This window comes from Prosopis cineraria, unplaced genomic scaffold (genome assembly GCF_029017545.1).
Source record: "Prosopis cineraria cultivar Desert tree isolate PC_DT_omini unplaced genomic scaffold, ASM2901754v1 PC4, whole genome shotgun sequence".
NCBI classification, from domain to species: domain Eukaryota; kingdom Viridiplantae; phylum Streptophyta; class Magnoliopsida; order Fabales; family Fabaceae; genus Prosopis; species Prosopis cineraria.
The window spans coordinates 13,720,396-13,736,990 of NW_026555335.1; the positions used below are offsets into that span (position 1 = coordinate 13,720,396).

The window sequence follows — 16,595 nt, forward strand, 5'->3', positions numbered from 1 at the left end:
GCCGAGCTTTGATCGAGTAAGTTCTTCTCTTATTGACTGTTTTCGAATTCTTGTTCTTGGCAATAAAATGGCACTCGTGCATGGGTAAGCAGAGAAAGAAACAGCACAATTCGTATGTTTCTTCCTTTGCAGCAGGGAAAATCCACTGGATGGGAATTATCGCTAGAAAGTGTAGATTTCTTGAATGGAAACCACGTCTTTTCTGTCCAATAATAAAAACTTGTTCTTCTGCCTATCGTCTGGAGAAAAATTGCAGATCAAAGATTCAGATTAATTAAACAATATTTACTCATATGATGTAATCCAATACTACTATAATGCTGCGAAGTATCTTAGCTTCGGCATACCTATTATAAAAGATTTTAAAAGCCCGATCAGCTGGTTTAACTGGCTTTAACTCTTTGTATATTCTTTTTAAAAATTTTGTTCTCTTTATAAAGACTGCTAATTTAATAATGTTTTTGTTTACTTCCCCTAATCTAATTTCGTTTTTTACACTGTTGGTGATAAACAGCCTTTTATAATACTCCTTCTGTTTAAAAATATAAAATATTTTTAAAAAAATTAAATGTTCAAAAATATAAAGCATTTTTAGTCTTTTGAAATGTAATTATTATCTTTTTTTTAAAAGTACCCATATTGATGAATGACTTTATATTTATTATAAAGTGTTTAATAGGGGTAAATGTGAAAAGATGGAGTTAGTTTGAAAGTAGGTAAATACTTTATTGAAGAGTGAGATTCGATTAAAAATATCTTATATTTTTTAACGGAAAGAGTATAAAATTATGCATTTTATAAAAATTTTATCCTAATTTTATATTTCTTCCTTGCGTGTGCGCGTGCATGCGCACGTGCATGTTTGTGTGTGTGTGCTTGTACATGTGTATTTTGAAGTCAATTTGAGCAGAAAGAATTCAACTACAATAAAAGCTAAAGCTTTGTTCAGGTACATGCCAGTTGATACTTCCCTTTATTTTTCTTTTTTTAAAAAATAATTTGGCTTTTTGGATTTTGATTTGGGCAGATGAAACAAAACAATGCTTCAATTTCTATCCTCTAACAAGTTCTCATATTATTTCTCTTCTTTTATCATTCCTTGTGCTATTTCTGCTTGTGCTTTTGGATTTCACATCATAACCGTAAGAGTATGTTAGACTTAGTTTTGATCACAAACAGGGCAATAGACAAATCTATAGGTTTGATTTACTTCCCAATCCTTAGGGCAAATTTGAGCCAAACATGTAATTGAGTACATTTACAAAACTGAGAATGCTGCAATCTGTGCTACACAAAAATTTCACTCTTTCCTTATTCATCCTAGTTCATTTCTCCACCTTTCTGGTTCAAACATCATACGCCATATTACAATCAAGAATTTACAGATCTTACATAAGATGTTCGTCATCAAAGAATTACCATAAAAGAAGCCACTCTTTCAGCAGTTGATTCCACACATCTTGGTATCAGGCCCCTTAGTTTTCATCACAAATGGGTCAATTCTCACCCAAAGTAGTGAGAAAATAGAAGCCAAGAGCACTGACCATATCACAACTATGGTCGGTGTTCGGTTTTGCCGACCCATCAAACCCTTGAGGAATGGGTAGAGATGAACAATCACCCAGAAGGAAAAGAAGAGCTTTCCAAATAGGGGTCCCCAGGATTGGTAGCCATTGTTGATAGCATCTGAGATTCCTGCAACTACACCAACAATATTGATGATTAGTATAGTGGTTGGAGGGATTAGGAGGGTAGTCCATTTAAAGGTGTAAAGTTCTCCAAATTCCTCATCATCTGCTGCCTTGGATGTAACAGTGAAGTTGGTGTCAATTCCAGCTAGCACCTTAAGAAGGCCTTGTATGACAGCAAAGAGATGTGCTGATACACCACCAATGACCCAGAATTGCTCATTTCTCCACCATTCCTCTATGCTTACTCCACTCCATTTCAACTCAAGGAGGCCTGTCGCGATGATGGAAGAGAACAAAGCAACGAAGTACAAACCGGCAAAAGTGCTTATCTGGTACATCAACGATCACAGTAGTACTTATATGAGCTGAGAGATCTCATATGCATTCTGGGACTTCAACTTGTAATTAGTTTTATTAATTAACTAATTACATATCTCTTACTTGACATAAACGGAGTGACTTCAACTCAACTTTTAGCAGGTAAGTGTTAGAACTTGTAACTAAATCTTTAGAAGCCTTGAATACATAGCTTCAATTAACTACTCTATATGATATCAGCATTTATATCATGTTATTTGCTTTTTGAAGATTATGGAATCATGAGTATGTTCTAATCACATTAGCAAGTCATGTATAGAATTGTTACCGGTGGCATGATGAACTTGTCAGTGAGCAAGCAGATGGCAGGAAGAATACAGTATGCAAGTAGAGGAAGGGAGGTGAAGGGGTAGACAGTGGTGTTCACGTAGGCAAATCTCTCGAGCCACTTGAGTTTGTTCCCACCCTTGTAGCCATACCATGCAGGGCAATGAGGACTGAAGAAGATCTCAATTGAACCCAGCGCCCAACGAAGCACCTGGTTGAGCCGATCTGACAAGTTGATTGGAGCTGTACCCTTGAATGCAGGTCTCCTTGGCATGCAGTAAATCGACCTCCAACCCCGGCAATGCATCTTGAAACCTGTAAGGATATCCTCGGTAATAGATCCATAGATCCAACCCAGCTGCACAAGATAAAGGCAAGAACATAGATGATCAGTTGAAGTCCTTGATAATTTTATCACAATATCTAATGCCTCCCCATTATAAGATGTTGATATCATATGGAGGATGAGTTAACCTCAAGCTGTTAAGGCCTGTTATGTCTAAAGGAAGTATTGTTAGTATTACCTCAGTTCCCCATTCTGTTTTATCCTCATAGCCACAGCTTATGACATGAATTGCTTCTTTGAGCAAAGCTGCTGGGCTTGAGGAAGGAGGCACACCACCTTCTTCCATCAAAGTTGAGGTCACAAAAATAGATGATTGCCCAAATCTCTTTTCAAAATTCATCTGAGACATCAGCAACTCTTTATCTTCTTCCATCCCTGCTGAAGCAAATCACAGAGAAATAAGAATAGCTATATATGGAAATCAAACTTAGTACCTATAATACAAGTGATTGGGATTTGTAAGAACCTTGTTGTAGCATTGCAGACTCTGCATTTGCGCCATCCTTAGCATCCTTTTGCTTCCTTCGGCGTCCAAAACATGGGCAACAATCACAGCTTACCATCTTGGGGCGTTTAGGACCCTTTGGAGGGTTGTATCCGTATAAAGCTTGCCTCCTGAACACACATCCTGTCCCCACGTACACAGGACCCTGAATACCATCTAGACCCTTCATGTTAATCTGCATAGAAACACAAATAAGGGGGATTGATCAACTTTAAGGTTCCGAAAAATCAAACTAGGAAACATGGATTACACAACAGAGATACAGACACAAACTCAAACACATTAGATCACTAGGAAGATGGTATGTTTATCAGACCAGTTCATTAAACAAGTCAAATTTGAATTTACTAGTATCATGCAACTGTATGTGATAGAAGAACACAACTTTTCTGGCAAGTGTGATTGGTTCCTAAGAATTAAATTCAAGGAAGAGATAACTTAGGCATTGGATTTGTGATGGCTGAACTGACTTACATCAAAGAAAACTGTGTTCCTGTTGGCATAACGATCGTTCCTGTCAATGCCATCAAATCTCTGAGGAAATTGGACGTAGCAGACTTTCTTTCCAGTTTGAGGGTCCATCAAGAAGCACATGGCCTCTCGGACGGCCTTGCTATTATTAACATAGTGATCACAATCCAAGTTGAGCATGAAAGGGGCATTTGTAAGCACAGCAGACACCCGAACCTGGAACACTCCAAAAGTTAATTAATCAATGGCATAATCAAATTGAAGCTAAACTTGTGAAAGTGTCTTATATATATATATATATATATATATATATGATGACATACCAGAGCATTCATGGCACCAGCTTTCTTGTGGTGAGCAAAACCTGGCCTTTTCTCTCTGGAGACATAAACAAGACGAGGAAGAAGGTTGCCTTCGGTGTCACAACCTCCACTGTGACCAAGAAAGACTTGGATCATACCAGGATGGTCTTTGGTGTTGTTGCCTGGCCATGGAGTCCCATCCTGCATAATCCACCCTCCTGGTGGAACCTTCTGGGCTTTCGCCACAAGTGCATTCACTCTTACCTTAAACTCTTCGTATTCTCTCTGTCATCAACCCAATATAAGTTCAATCCTCTTCTAATTTTCAACAAAGTTCAAATACATCTAGACCAAACAAAACCACCAAAAGATTGATTTAATATATATATATATATATGCACACGCAAAGCAATTCCTTAAACTTTCCATAAATTTTATTTTAATGCTTTAATTTTATAATATATTTTTTAATTTTTTTAACTCAAACGCTAATAGTTTCACAAACAAAAATATTGAAACATGTTTAAACATTAGACATGTTAAGTTTAATTTTTTTAAATAGCAATAATTGATACAAAATTAGAAGATATTTTATAAAATTAAAAACTACACTAAATTTTATCTAAAACTAGAGGATCAATATGATGCAGTTTGATCCCAAACGCGAAAGTATTTTTCCCCTTTTAGGGTAGAAGGAGCATAGGCAAGCACATAAGGAGAAGTTATTATCAAGTTAATTGGGTTTAAATCAATTTGTTTGAGGTCAAAAAAGTTATGAAGTCAAACATGAAACTTTTACTTAATGTTGTTTAAGATTTTTTTTTGAAAAAATAATGAATAAATCTCTTTAAAATAGGAAAATGGCAATTTGAGCTTGCAAAATATAATAATACCTTCTAAATTTAAAAGAACTAATTATCATTAAAATTTTTGATGAAATGACAAAAATGTCCCTTAATTTAAAGAATGAAGAAAAATTATAAAAAAGTTATAAATATTTAAACCTCTTTAATCATTTACTGAAATAGACCTGTGAATTCTAAAATTAAAGTTATAAATAAAAAAAACTTGTTGTACTTTGTTTATTGAAGAAAAATAATAAGAGAAACTTGTAAATACCTAAACCACTTTAGTTATTTATTGAATTAGAATTGTGAATTCTAAAATTAAAATTGTAAATGAAAAAACTTTGTTACAATTTGTTGATTGAAAAAAATGGAGAAAAAGTTTTGAATGTTTAAATCATTTTAGTTGTTTTTTAAGTTAGAGTTATGAATTTTAAAATTAAAGTTGTGAAAGAAAAAAATTGTTGCACTTTTTTTTAAGTTAAGAAGTAGTTCTATCATTTTATCAAAAACTTTAATAATAATAAAATTTCTTAAACTTAGAAGGCATTATCATATTTTATGAGAACAAATTGTCATTTTCTAATTTTGGAGGAATTTATTTGTCATTCTTCTTTCTTTTTGATATGAGAATGTTGTTTTAGGTTTTAAAGAACGAGTAATTTACATAAAAAAGATAAAATAAAGTCTATATAATTATTTTAAAGGATTAAGATTGTTATAAGTTCTATCAAAGAGCTCTAACTGATGGATTATAAGAAAATAATGTTCTAAATAATTTTGATGATTTTTCTAAACTTAGTAATAATTAAATTCAATAAAATTTTATTTTTAAAATAGAAATCTTTTTAATGAAATCTTCGGCCACTGAGTGTGAGTACAAATACAAATTAAGATGAAGAAGCTTTAATATAATACAGACCTTCATCGCCCGACGCTCCTTGACGAAAGTGGGCTGAACTTTATCTTTCAAGTAATCCATCTTCTCAGAGAAGTACATCTCAGGAGCTCGAGGCTCAATGCTGAATTTCTTGCAGAACGGGACCCACTTCTTCGCAAATTCTGCAGTTTCTGACAGTGCTTCGAACGTGCACATCGATGCTCCGTCGTCTGATATGTAGCACGATATCTTCTCCACCGGATAATCCATCGCCAATATCGACAGTACCGTGTTCGCCGTCACCAACGGCGGTTCCTTCATCGGATCCACCGTACTCACAAACACATCCACCGGCGCCAGCAGGTTCGGCTCTCCTTCCCTCTCATACCTGCATTTCTAATATATTATGTTACATCATAACACAAAGCCTCAAAACATTTAATCCAAAGGTAAGCTTGTGTACCTGATTGAAAGACGATCGAGATAAGTTTCGCGATCGATGGGGAACCATTTGGGGAACTGATCGAGGATCCAGGAGAAAGCAAACCAGATTTCACATATAATGGAAGTCAGCCATAGGCCCATGGCGTCATGAACTGGGTTCAGAATTCGATATCGCAAGAAGAATGCAAGAATCACAAGACGTGCCACTATCACCATCCTGTACGGATTGACCTTGCTTGATGCTATTGGCACTTTCCTTGACAGTGGCTGCCTCGCTTCATCTAACCTGCAATATTACCAATTGCATACCAAATTATATCAAAAACTAGTTCAATCCAACTAGTTGAACTAATGAATTATTGAAGTAGTGTTTGGACCCATTCAATGAAATGTCTTATTTATGACGATTTTGATTATTATCTCTTAAATCAGGCTTTTAAATGATTTAATAACTGGTCTGGTTTTTGATATATTGACTTTTACACCCCAATAAAACGTACAAGGCTGCATCTGGATCTTCATCAGGTTCGGGCCCCAAGTTGCCTTGCTGGAGTTTCCAGTCTTCCATTCTATCTTTCCAGCCATCCTCGTTCTTCTCATATTCCCCTCTTGCACTTCCTGCTTTGATCATCACATTACACACACCCAGTGAATAAAAATCAACAAGTTAATGTGATATGTAACAAACAAAAAAGAAAATTATGAGCTGGATAGTTTTGTGATTGGAAAATCAACATATGATACAGTATCTCCGACACACGCACCAATGTCAGCGTTTCTTATAATGAAGTGTAACAAACCAAAATTAGTAATTGGATGGTTTTGTGAGAGAATAAATATTACCAGGTTCAGAAACTGGGTAAGGATGAACACGTTTGTGCAGAGAAGATGATAGCATCTGCTCTCCGTAACCATGAGATGATATTGGGAATTCTCCGCTCACCTGCATGCAATAATAAAATTACAGTGTTAGTACAATAAATTCTGGAGATAAATATCTGTATGTGTGGTTGATGGTGAGAGTTTCAATAGTGATCAGTGATGAAAATCATACCGGAAGGGAGCGGTTTCCGGCGATGACAGGAGGGAACTGAGCATTGTCGTCATCTTCAGGACCTCTTCCATAGCTCATCTTGCCATGCAGCATGGCCTCTGCCATATGGTTGTGCTTGTTCTTCTCGTCTGCAGCAATCTTGAATTCATGTTCAATGTCATCCACGTCCTCCTCATCTTCGTCTCCCGCCACCCTCGGGCTTCCTTCACCACCAAATTCAAGTTATATATATATATATATATATGTATTACTACTTGAAGATCATCATGTATTGTGCTTATATAATAGGTACGTACCTTTTAGACGCTTGTATCGGGTCTTGCACTGTGGGCAGAGTTGGCTTCCTTCTCTGCGTTCATACTCATAGCAGGGACGGCAAACTGGGAAACCACACTCATTGCAGGCGACAAACAAGTCGCCGTCGACGGTGATTCCGACGTCGTCGCCGCATATCTCACACACCTGGCCGTCCAAATTCTTCAAAGGCTTGGGCTGCACCCACCACCATTATCATCAGAACCGACCAGCAAGCAATATACAAGTAGATGGCAATGCAAGAATATTAATAATTACGTACCTCTTCATGGCCGTGAATGACGACGAGCTCGTTGCGGTTGTGAGAACCGGCGACGAGTCCAGCGCTGGCTTCCATGGTTGGTGGCGGCGAAGACGATGATGAGTAAGGGAATGAAGAAGAAGAAGTTAGGATTGTAAGAGTTTAAAGAAGGATCGGAAATGGAAGTGATGAGAGATCACCTAATGCGTCCACGTTAGGGTTGCTGAGATTAGTTACGGAGTCTCCATTGCCTTCAATTGAAGCTTCGACTTTCCTTCCTTCCTTTGTTTCTTTCCAACCTCTCTCTACCTCGCTGCCTTTCTGTGACTTCTCTCTCCAACGGCCTCCTTCCTTGGCATTTTCTGTTTTATTTATTATTCTCTTTCCCTCTTTCGTTTCTATTTTCAATTTGCTTTTTTATTTTGATTTCATTTCATTCCTACTGATAGTTAACGTTATTTTAGTATTTTGAATTTGAATAAAAAGACATATTAATAATTATTTAAATGAATTATTTTTTTATAAAACTATTTAGTACCCGGTATATGTTATGTTGTGAGTCTTTTATTGCAAAGTTTCTCAAGTAAAGTAAAGTTTATAATTTAAGTTTAAGATGCTTTGCTGCCCAACATATTAACTTTTTAGGAGAGATTCTCCCTTTAAACTTATAACATTTGTGATTTCATGAAGAGCTACCAATGTCATAAAGAGAGCTACTGATGGAGGCTTCTGATTAGAGGGAAGTCGAGTGAAATACTATTGGCTTTTAAACAGAGTGGCATTATTATGAATTCACATTAAAAAAAAAACCTCATAAGTAAATTTTGTGTTCATAAATTATGAGCTTATAATATAATATTGATGTTTTTTCTCTCTATTCAATAATATCCAAACCCGCCACTTCTTCATTTAATAAGAACAAAGTAACTTCTCCTCAATCCAACCACGGTGAAATATTTATTGATATAACCTAACATGTATGCATGCAACTTGTGGGAAATATGACGTGCCCTAAATCAAAAACAATTTTCGCCGATATGATCTGAGTAAACTTGAGCTTGAATGATCTTCTATTATTACACAATCAGTTTCAGATCCAATGACATACATATAAATTTCTCACTTTAAATGTGACTTATCAATATGTTTCATTTTTTTATTTATCCTTTTCTTTTTTATCTTTTTCGTATACCAACCTGTTTCTTAAAGAGAAAAATTGATAATAAAAAAAATAAATAGGACAGCATTTAAAAATTCTTTTTTTAATAGATAGGACCATGGTAAAGACCATGCAATTACAAACAATTAGTCACAAGGAATTCAAATGAGTAAGCCAATCAGTACATTGATTTGCTTTTATAAAATCCTGGTCTATAGAAATTTGTCAATTGCATGCCAAATTTCTAATCATTCTGATAATAATACTGAGAGGATGAATTTGATGATTATATGCATTCTATATGATATGGATAGCCATTTAAAAAATTATAACTTTGAGTATCATAATCATCTTCTCAAGAGAAAGAAATATAAAGAGAAAGCAGGTGAAAAAATAATTTAATGAGCAACATTTAGGAGAGGTAAAGGCCAAAAGAAACTTCAGTCAAATAAAAAGGAATTTCAGTTAGTATATTTGGCGATACTTAATAGAACCTAATTAATAATAGCAAGGTTAATTTGGAATTTATTTGTCATATTTTAAAATGCATGAATTTTCTAAAAGAATAATTACATTTTTATGCCTCATGTTGTTAACATTTTATGAATAAAGTAGCTTTCAGTAGCTTGGATATGCATGGGCGTACTATTATTAATGGATATTGATATTGATTCAGAATCAATATAAAAATATACCTTCGATTTTTTTTTCTTTGCCGGGTGATATGCTGTTTAATTTCATATTGTCAATAAGATTTATTTGTACAGTATAATGAGATTAGACTAGTGTCTGCTTAGTTGTATATAGTTGTCACCCTCAAAATCTACATCATGAAAATGATATTGGTGCTAATTACTTTAATTTCGGTTAATATGTGACACTGTTACAAAATGGTCCCATGGACAATTTAGCCATTTCAAATAATGACTGCATTTTTAAGCCATGTTTTTTTTTTTAAAGCCATGGTTCAAAATTGTGTCACTAACAAAATAGCCATTATTATCAATGATACCTTGGGAGATGGACCATTAGCTATGTAGATAAATAGTATGTGGTTCTTTCTTAATCATTATAGGTTAATCTCCTCAATGAATAGAGAGATATAAATATTGTAATGGATATCCATGAAGTAACCTCGTCACTACCCCCGCGCGCGCACAAATATTTGTCTTTAACTAGTATGAGTTTTGTGCATTACTTACTAGTATTCCAAATCATAAATAATGTGTTTTATTAAAAATTTAGATTATTTTAGTCTAATTATTTTTTATACAATATATTAATCTAATCCATAGTATAAGTTATTTTTAACTAATTCATCATAACTAAGAAAAATTATTTATTTATATTATTAACATTGTCAAAAAAATTGTTTCAATTTCTAGCTCTCACCCTAATGCATATATTATTGTCTCCACCTCATTTTATAAGATTTTTTTTTGGTAAAACTATGTATATTAATGGCACTTAAATACAACTTAGAATCTCAATTTCTCAAAAATACACACACACACACATATATATATATATGCTAATTTCAAAATATCTTTGATTTAATAAAGGAAAGAAAGATAGACGAAAAAGATATTTAAAGAGTAAAATAATTAGAGGTAATTTTGAAATAAGCTTCATTCATGAATCATTTATTTTCACAAAACATCTTATATCATGAAACATCAAATCACTCTAAAAAAATTATAAAATGACATAGAGGAAGAGAGAGAGTGTGTTGTGTGTAACAAATTCTTTCTGTCACTTCATTGAAAATTGATAGCTAGACCGCAAGAACACTTTTGGGATAAGGTAATCAACGAGATACAAAAACTCTTACAAAAATTACATGAATTTTGAAAAATAAAACTTTTATTTTGAGGGTGACTCCCATGAATGACAAGAGGAAGAAAAGTATATAAACTATTGTACCCATTGTATATATAGTCAAAAAGAATCAGATTGATTATTGATGGCAATAAATATTGCGAAATAATTAGTTCACATTTTTGTTACGTTATTTTGGAATGATAAAATTACTGAACACGTAAGGTGTTGCTTTCAGATCTACGATGTGTGCGTGTGTGTTTGCTTCATCTGCGAGTAAAATAACATGTCAGCATTTGGAACGAAACCAACTTTAAAGCCAAGTTACCTTCAAAACGTTAGGTATGTAAGTTGTGGCTTCTACATCTGAACAGTACACAAATAATATCATTCCTATTACTTTCTTCTCGATCTCAACATATAAATCTATATATATATATATATATAAGCAAATCGATCAAACCCTAGCCTGTTAGAGATATGGAGAAATGCGGCTGAGAGAGAGAGAGCAAGCATTTTCCCAGAATTGATGGTTTTTTCTGGCAATATTTATGAAGGTAAGAAGCATATTCCAAATTAAATTTTGATTGGTTTGGTTTCATTGTTTTGCTTGGACACCCCAAGAGACTTCATCTTCTGTGAATTAATTTGAAGAAGTTATTGCTAATCAGTTCGCTGGATCTGTTGTAAACTGCATCTGTGTGATAAAGAACTCGGATTTGAAATTCACATGTGAAATCCGGCCCCTATAGACAACTGATCAGAAAGGTACATACCAGCAGAAACAGATAATTATAAAAAAAATCCCAAAGCTTAATTATAAGAGTTAATTAATACACAAAAATCCAATAATCTTAGATGAGACAAAACCAATAATTAAGATTGAGAGGTTAAGCATACGCTATATACATATAGGCAAAGGAGAGACTCCCTTGAAGACTTTAACAAATAAATTATCATTTAGTCATGATAATAGGCTGAAGAGAGATCACTTGCGAATATATATATATTTTTTTTGTTCCATCGTCCATTATTCTGAGAAACCTGGAATATTATCATACCACCTCCACTACAGACTATCCGGACTCTAGAATCGTTTTTATATACTCATAACACAACTTCATGGGTGTCTCGGGGATGCCTTATATATTTTTATTTAACACATTCATGACTCAAACTTGAGACCTCGAACAAAGCACCCCTCGATTAATTGATTAAACTAATTTAACAAATATTGATTATATAATTTGTTGATTATCTAGACTTTTACCAAATCTAAAAAGATAAATCATATTATCTATGACAAGAAACAATATTCAATCCAACAGTGGTGATTATAGAAAAACATGATCGCAAAAATATATGAGGGGGTGGGGTCAGGATTTCTTGGCAATTAATCCGTACAGCTACCAGTAATGTTGGTATTGCTCCAACATTGTGAGGCTTTTATCAAAAATTGCAAAAGCAAGCTTTGGTGAGGGTTCTTTGTAAACTTAAACTTAAACCACCACTCTTATGAAAGCATGTATTCAAGGCGGTTCATGACTGAATCGTTTTGTTGGGGGGAAAAAAAATTAGCATCTTCCCTATATATATATATATATATATATTCTCGATCATTTGTAAACTTTTTTCCCCTTAATGTTGAATGAGCATTAGAGGCTCCAAAGAGCTAATTATATTAAAGTAATTAAATATTGACTTTGATGTTGTCCAAAGCTCTACAATTGTGCTAGGCAACAATTAATCAAGATAATTAGAAAAGCCCTTTATCTAATTTTACATTCTCCAAGGAAGTTATTGATGCTTTTTTCTGACGACCCATCATTTTGTCTGCCCCGTGTGATTGTTTGAAGTTTGAGCTCCCTCTGATTGTATTCACCTTATCATTTTAGATATTTCTTAATTTTAGTCTTTGTGTACGGTTTTTTTGTGAAAAAAAAAAGTTTAAACTCCTCTACTTATTGTTAATTTGGCCCTTGTTTTTTATTTGTATCCACCTCATCTCACTGTGTTTAATCTCTACAAATTTTTGGGGTTATACTAGCAGTTATTTTTATTATACGATCATGGTAGCCATATCCAAAAGAAATAAGATTTAAGCTGTCACATTCAACATTATACAAATTGTCTTTGATAAGTAATCTGGGTACTAATTTATTTTGTAAATCAATTTTGACATTATACAATTTGTCTTTGACAAGTAATCTGGGAACTAATTTCTTTTGTAAATCAATTTTGACATTATACAATTTGTCTTTGATAAGCAATCTGGAAACTAATTTCTTTTGCAAATCAATTTTGACATTGATCCTAACATATATTTTTCCCTTTCGGTCTTGCCTACTTTGTTTTTTTGATTCTAATTCTATAAGAGTGTAAGTGTGTCAACCCTTCAAAGCATGCAATTGCCCATTCGCCATTGAATCTCTTTATTATTGAATCAGTTGGATGTTTGTTAATCAAACCCAAATGGCAATTTAGGGAGACCAGCATAAAATGAGAATAATAACACTATAACAAAATAATGTTTTTCTCACGGCACAAACATGTGAGAAATCACTCAAATTTTCATGAGAAAGAGTTTTCTCATAACATTTCTTACACTAAAAGGTTTGTCAAAACCATCGAAGGAAAAAAGCATTTTTCATGGATGGAACTATGAAAACCATTTCTCACGGCCTTATTGTAAGAGGTTTTTGTTGAAAAAAATTTGTGAGAAACTCTTGCAAAAACTTTTTGAGAGAAGTGCTTTCAATATAAATCTATAATAACTTCTCATATATTATCGGCGAGAGAAATTCTCTCATATAAAGATGCAATGAGAATTTCCTACGACAATATTTAGTGAGAAATTTCCATGCATAATAAAGTTGCGAAGAATTTCTTTTAAAATAATTCTAAGAGAAATGTAAGACATATTATTGTATACAACATTTGTGAGAACGTCTCTCATAACCATATACTGTGAGAAATGCCAACAACTTGATTAATTGTTTTTCTCACTAATTTGATAAATTAATAATTTTCATAAGAAAGTTATTCTCACAAAGTTTTTTCACAAGAATTTCGTAAGAATTCTATATTAGTACCATTATTTATTTGATAATTTAAAAATTATATTAGAAACCTATTAAAATATTTCTGAAATAACTGACAATCAAATAAAAGTTGATATAAGCACATATATCACAATTGAACTAACAAAAAATTGCATTATATCATACTGTTTGTAACAAAAGTCATAATATTACACAATAAAAGTCATAATACTATGCAATAAAATTTATTTTAAAAGTCATAACACATAAAATATGAAATCACATAAATTCATTCTCATTGAACTCATCATCCTCTTCATCATTAAAACCATCTTCTTGTGAGTTTTCTCTAGATCACCACGATCCTTCTCATCATTGGTTTGGAAGGACCATCTTTTTTAAATTTGCTTATCCGTGCCACGATCATTGTCCATTTTTGATCTATTCTTTCTTCCCTAGCACAAAATTCTTTCTCTCTTCTTTCATTCCTAGCTCAAAATTCTTCCTTTGTTACTCACAAAAATTCAACAACCTTTTCAAATTTATCCTCATAAAAAATTTTTTTATTCTTCCAGTTGTTTCTTTAAAAGTGCAATGTTACCAGATGTATTAGCACAATGAGTTCTATTAGAATTAAAAAGCTCTACCTGTGATTCTAGCCCATAAACTCAACCCCTCTTATTTTCCCCCCAATCACTTGAAGCCATAAAGCAGAGTTGGAAATACTAGAGTCAGATTCTTGACATTCTTTTAATTGCTCAAACTTGTGTTGCATTCAAACAAAATAATGTTAAAATGTATGCCTAAAAAACAAAAAAAGAAAAGAATAAAGACTTAAAAACTTACATAAGTGTCAACAGCTCTCTTTCTAACCCAACCTTTTTCCACCTTATGTTGAATTTTCTTAAAAACCTCAAGATATTCACAAGGCCTTCTGAATTCAATTTCCTACATTATTTATAAAAAAATAATAGGATTAAGTCAACTAAAGAATGAAAAAATACAAACATATTTGAATTATGCTTATCATTCTTCTTTTATGCCCTACAAATGCTATTCGTTTGCCTCTATGCACGCATCCTCCTATGTTAGCTGCTCTATTTTTTTTTATTTTCTTAGATTTGGCTTTAAATTCATCACTTTCTCAATATTTTTTAAGCTCCTTTCGAGGTCCAGGCATTAACCATTAACCTTTTGTTTTACAATTCAAATGTCCCTTAAAAAGGAGCAAATCACTCCACTACATTTGTTCTTCCATATTTTATGAACATCGTTGTCTAAAGTTGGATCCCAAGCACATCTTAGCTGCATATAAAAACATGAAAATGTCAAGTGTTACAAAATAAAATATTTGTATCAATAAGTTATAATGAATTAGTAAATCAGCTCACTTTGAATTCATTAAACCATAAAATTTTAACATTTTCTGGGACTTTATTAAATGTAGGCCATCCACTCTTATACTTTAAATGGGTTATTTTAGATAAGATTGACACCAATTCAATTGAAGTAAGTAACAAATGATAACATAAAAATTCAAATAAAATGTACTTACTCCTTGTTACTCTCAGGACGAATCACCAAGCGACCATCACTTAATCTAGACCCAGCATCATATGTTTGATTAGACAAGCCAGCTATATTTGTACTCAATCTAGAAGAATCAACCTTGGATCTTGGTGATCAATTGCTAGCAACTTGTGGCTGAGTTTATGGTAATTGTGTGACAACTAGTGGTTGAGGTGGTAAAGGATGTGTCTCAGGCGATGATAGTTGTGTATAAGGGGGTGATGGCTGTGTATAAGGTGGCAATGGCTGTGTATGAGGTGGTGGTAGCTGTGTCTGAGGCAGTGATAATTGTGTCTGAGGTGGTGATGGACATGTCTAAGGTATTAAAAAAATAGTTAGTGATTGAGATTGTGATGATTTCATTGTCTTACCCTTCTTCTTTTTTCGAGATATCATTATGTCTTTTTGAGAAGATGTTATCTAAAGCAATTAAATAAATAAATAAGTAGATAAATAAATAAAATAAAATTTTATAATAAAATACAAACTAACAAGCATAATAAACAAAATAATAACAAGATTTACCAATTATAATCAATCACTTGCTAAATAATAATCAAAAGGAGGATCTTCTTCTATCCCAACAAACACCTCACCAGTGATCTTTAAACACTTTCTTACACATCTATTATTGTCCATCCAATGGTGATGTTCAGGTGGAGTCATTTATCAATGATGGAGCATTATTTCATAAATGAGAAGGAAGTGAGAGTAGTTATAAGGGTAAGAACGAGGTAATAGTGAAGAATTATATATGGGTGATGTAAAGAGGTCACATGTTATTGTCTCATTCAAGTTTCATTCACATATTTGAGGTTATCTCATCTAGTCATCTTGTCAGAGTTTTTCCACAAAAAATAATTGGCAAATGTGGATCATAACACTTTTGAGTTTGAGCTCTTGCTGGATTTTAGCTTTGATATATTATTAATTTTATGTTAGAAGGATGCGGCTTGGTTTATACGTGTCCTTGGAGATCTTAATATAATTTTGTGATACCTAATATAAATATGGACCGAGTTTTAATTTGACCCCACTGATTTTAGGAGAACCTAGTGAAATTGATGATCAAATAATTGAAATTTGAAATAATGAAAATACGGATAGTGAGAGAGCATTGGAATTTTAGAATAATTTAATTATTATGAATGATTTTTTATTACAAATTTTATTTCAAATTGTTTAATTATTATGTTTTTTGTGGAACCATTTATTTTATTTCTAATTTTTTTATACTTTTACTAAAATCTTGCATACAGTTTTAAATAA

General features: G+C 33.0%; 1 protein-coding gene and 2 long non-coding RNA genes across 4 annotated transcripts; 2 read left to right on the forward strand and 1 right to left on the reverse strand.

Annotated features, from left to right (window-relative positions):
• Positions 1 to 1,184: 1,184 nt before the first annotated feature.
• Positions 1,185 to 7,919, reverse strand: LOC129308723 (cellulose synthase A catalytic subunit 7 [UDP-forming]). 2 transcript variants are annotated; one of them, XM_054950054.1, is made up of 13 exons: positions 7,761 to 7,919; positions 7,480 to 7,675; positions 7,184 to 7,386; positions 6,973 to 7,072; positions 6,630 to 6,747; positions 6,149 to 6,415; positions 5,728 to 6,073; positions 3,982 to 4,245; positions 3,662 to 3,874; positions 3,149 to 3,362; positions 2,861 to 3,060; positions 2,338 to 2,694; positions 1,185 to 2,020 (listed from the first exon to the last, which is right to left on the reverse strand). In XM_054950054.1, exons 1-13 carry the CDS (start codon positions 7,833 to 7,835, stop codon positions 1,439 to 1,441), a joined length of 3,135 nt encoding a protein of 1,044 aa, XP_054806029.1. In that variant the 5' UTR covers positions 7,836 to 7,919; the 3' UTR covers positions 1,185 to 1,438. The 2 variants fall into 2 exon arrangements, with proteins under 2 accessions (XP_054806029.1, XP_054806030.1); XM_054950055.1 differs by having other exon boundaries at positions 2,861 to 3,057; positions 7,761 to 7,918.
• On the forward strand, positions 2,019 to 3,927 carry LOC129308727 (uncharacterized). Its single transcript, XR_008592714.1, has 2 exons — positions 2,019 to 2,171; positions 2,280 to 3,927. It is a non-coding gene; the product is annotated as an uncharacterized LOC129308727 (long non-coding RNA).
• Positions 7,920 to 11,198: 3,279 nt separating the features above from the next.
• LOC129307788 (uncharacterized) lies at positions 11,199 to 16,217 on the forward strand. Its single transcript, XR_008592482.1, has 3 exons — positions 11,199 to 11,273; positions 15,329 to 15,646; positions 15,983 to 16,217. It is a non-coding gene; the product is annotated as an uncharacterized LOC129307788 (long non-coding RNA).
• Positions 16,218 to 16,595: the final 378 nt, after the last annotated feature.

Bases quoted from the DNA above. Each gene is read 5' to 3' on its own strand.
- LOC129308723 (XM_054950054.1), bottom strand. From the start codon at position 7,835: ATGGAAGCCAGCGCTGGACTCGTCGCCGGTTCTCACAACCGCAACGAG. The intron at 6,074-6,148 runs GTACACAAGCTT...TTAGAAATGCAG, and splicing joins CTCGATCGTCTTTCAATCAG to GTATGAGAGGGAAGGAGAGC. The intron at 2,021-2,337 runs GTAACAATTCTA...TTGATGTACCAG, and splicing joins ACAAGTTCATCATGCCACCG to ATAAGCACTTTTGCCGGTTT.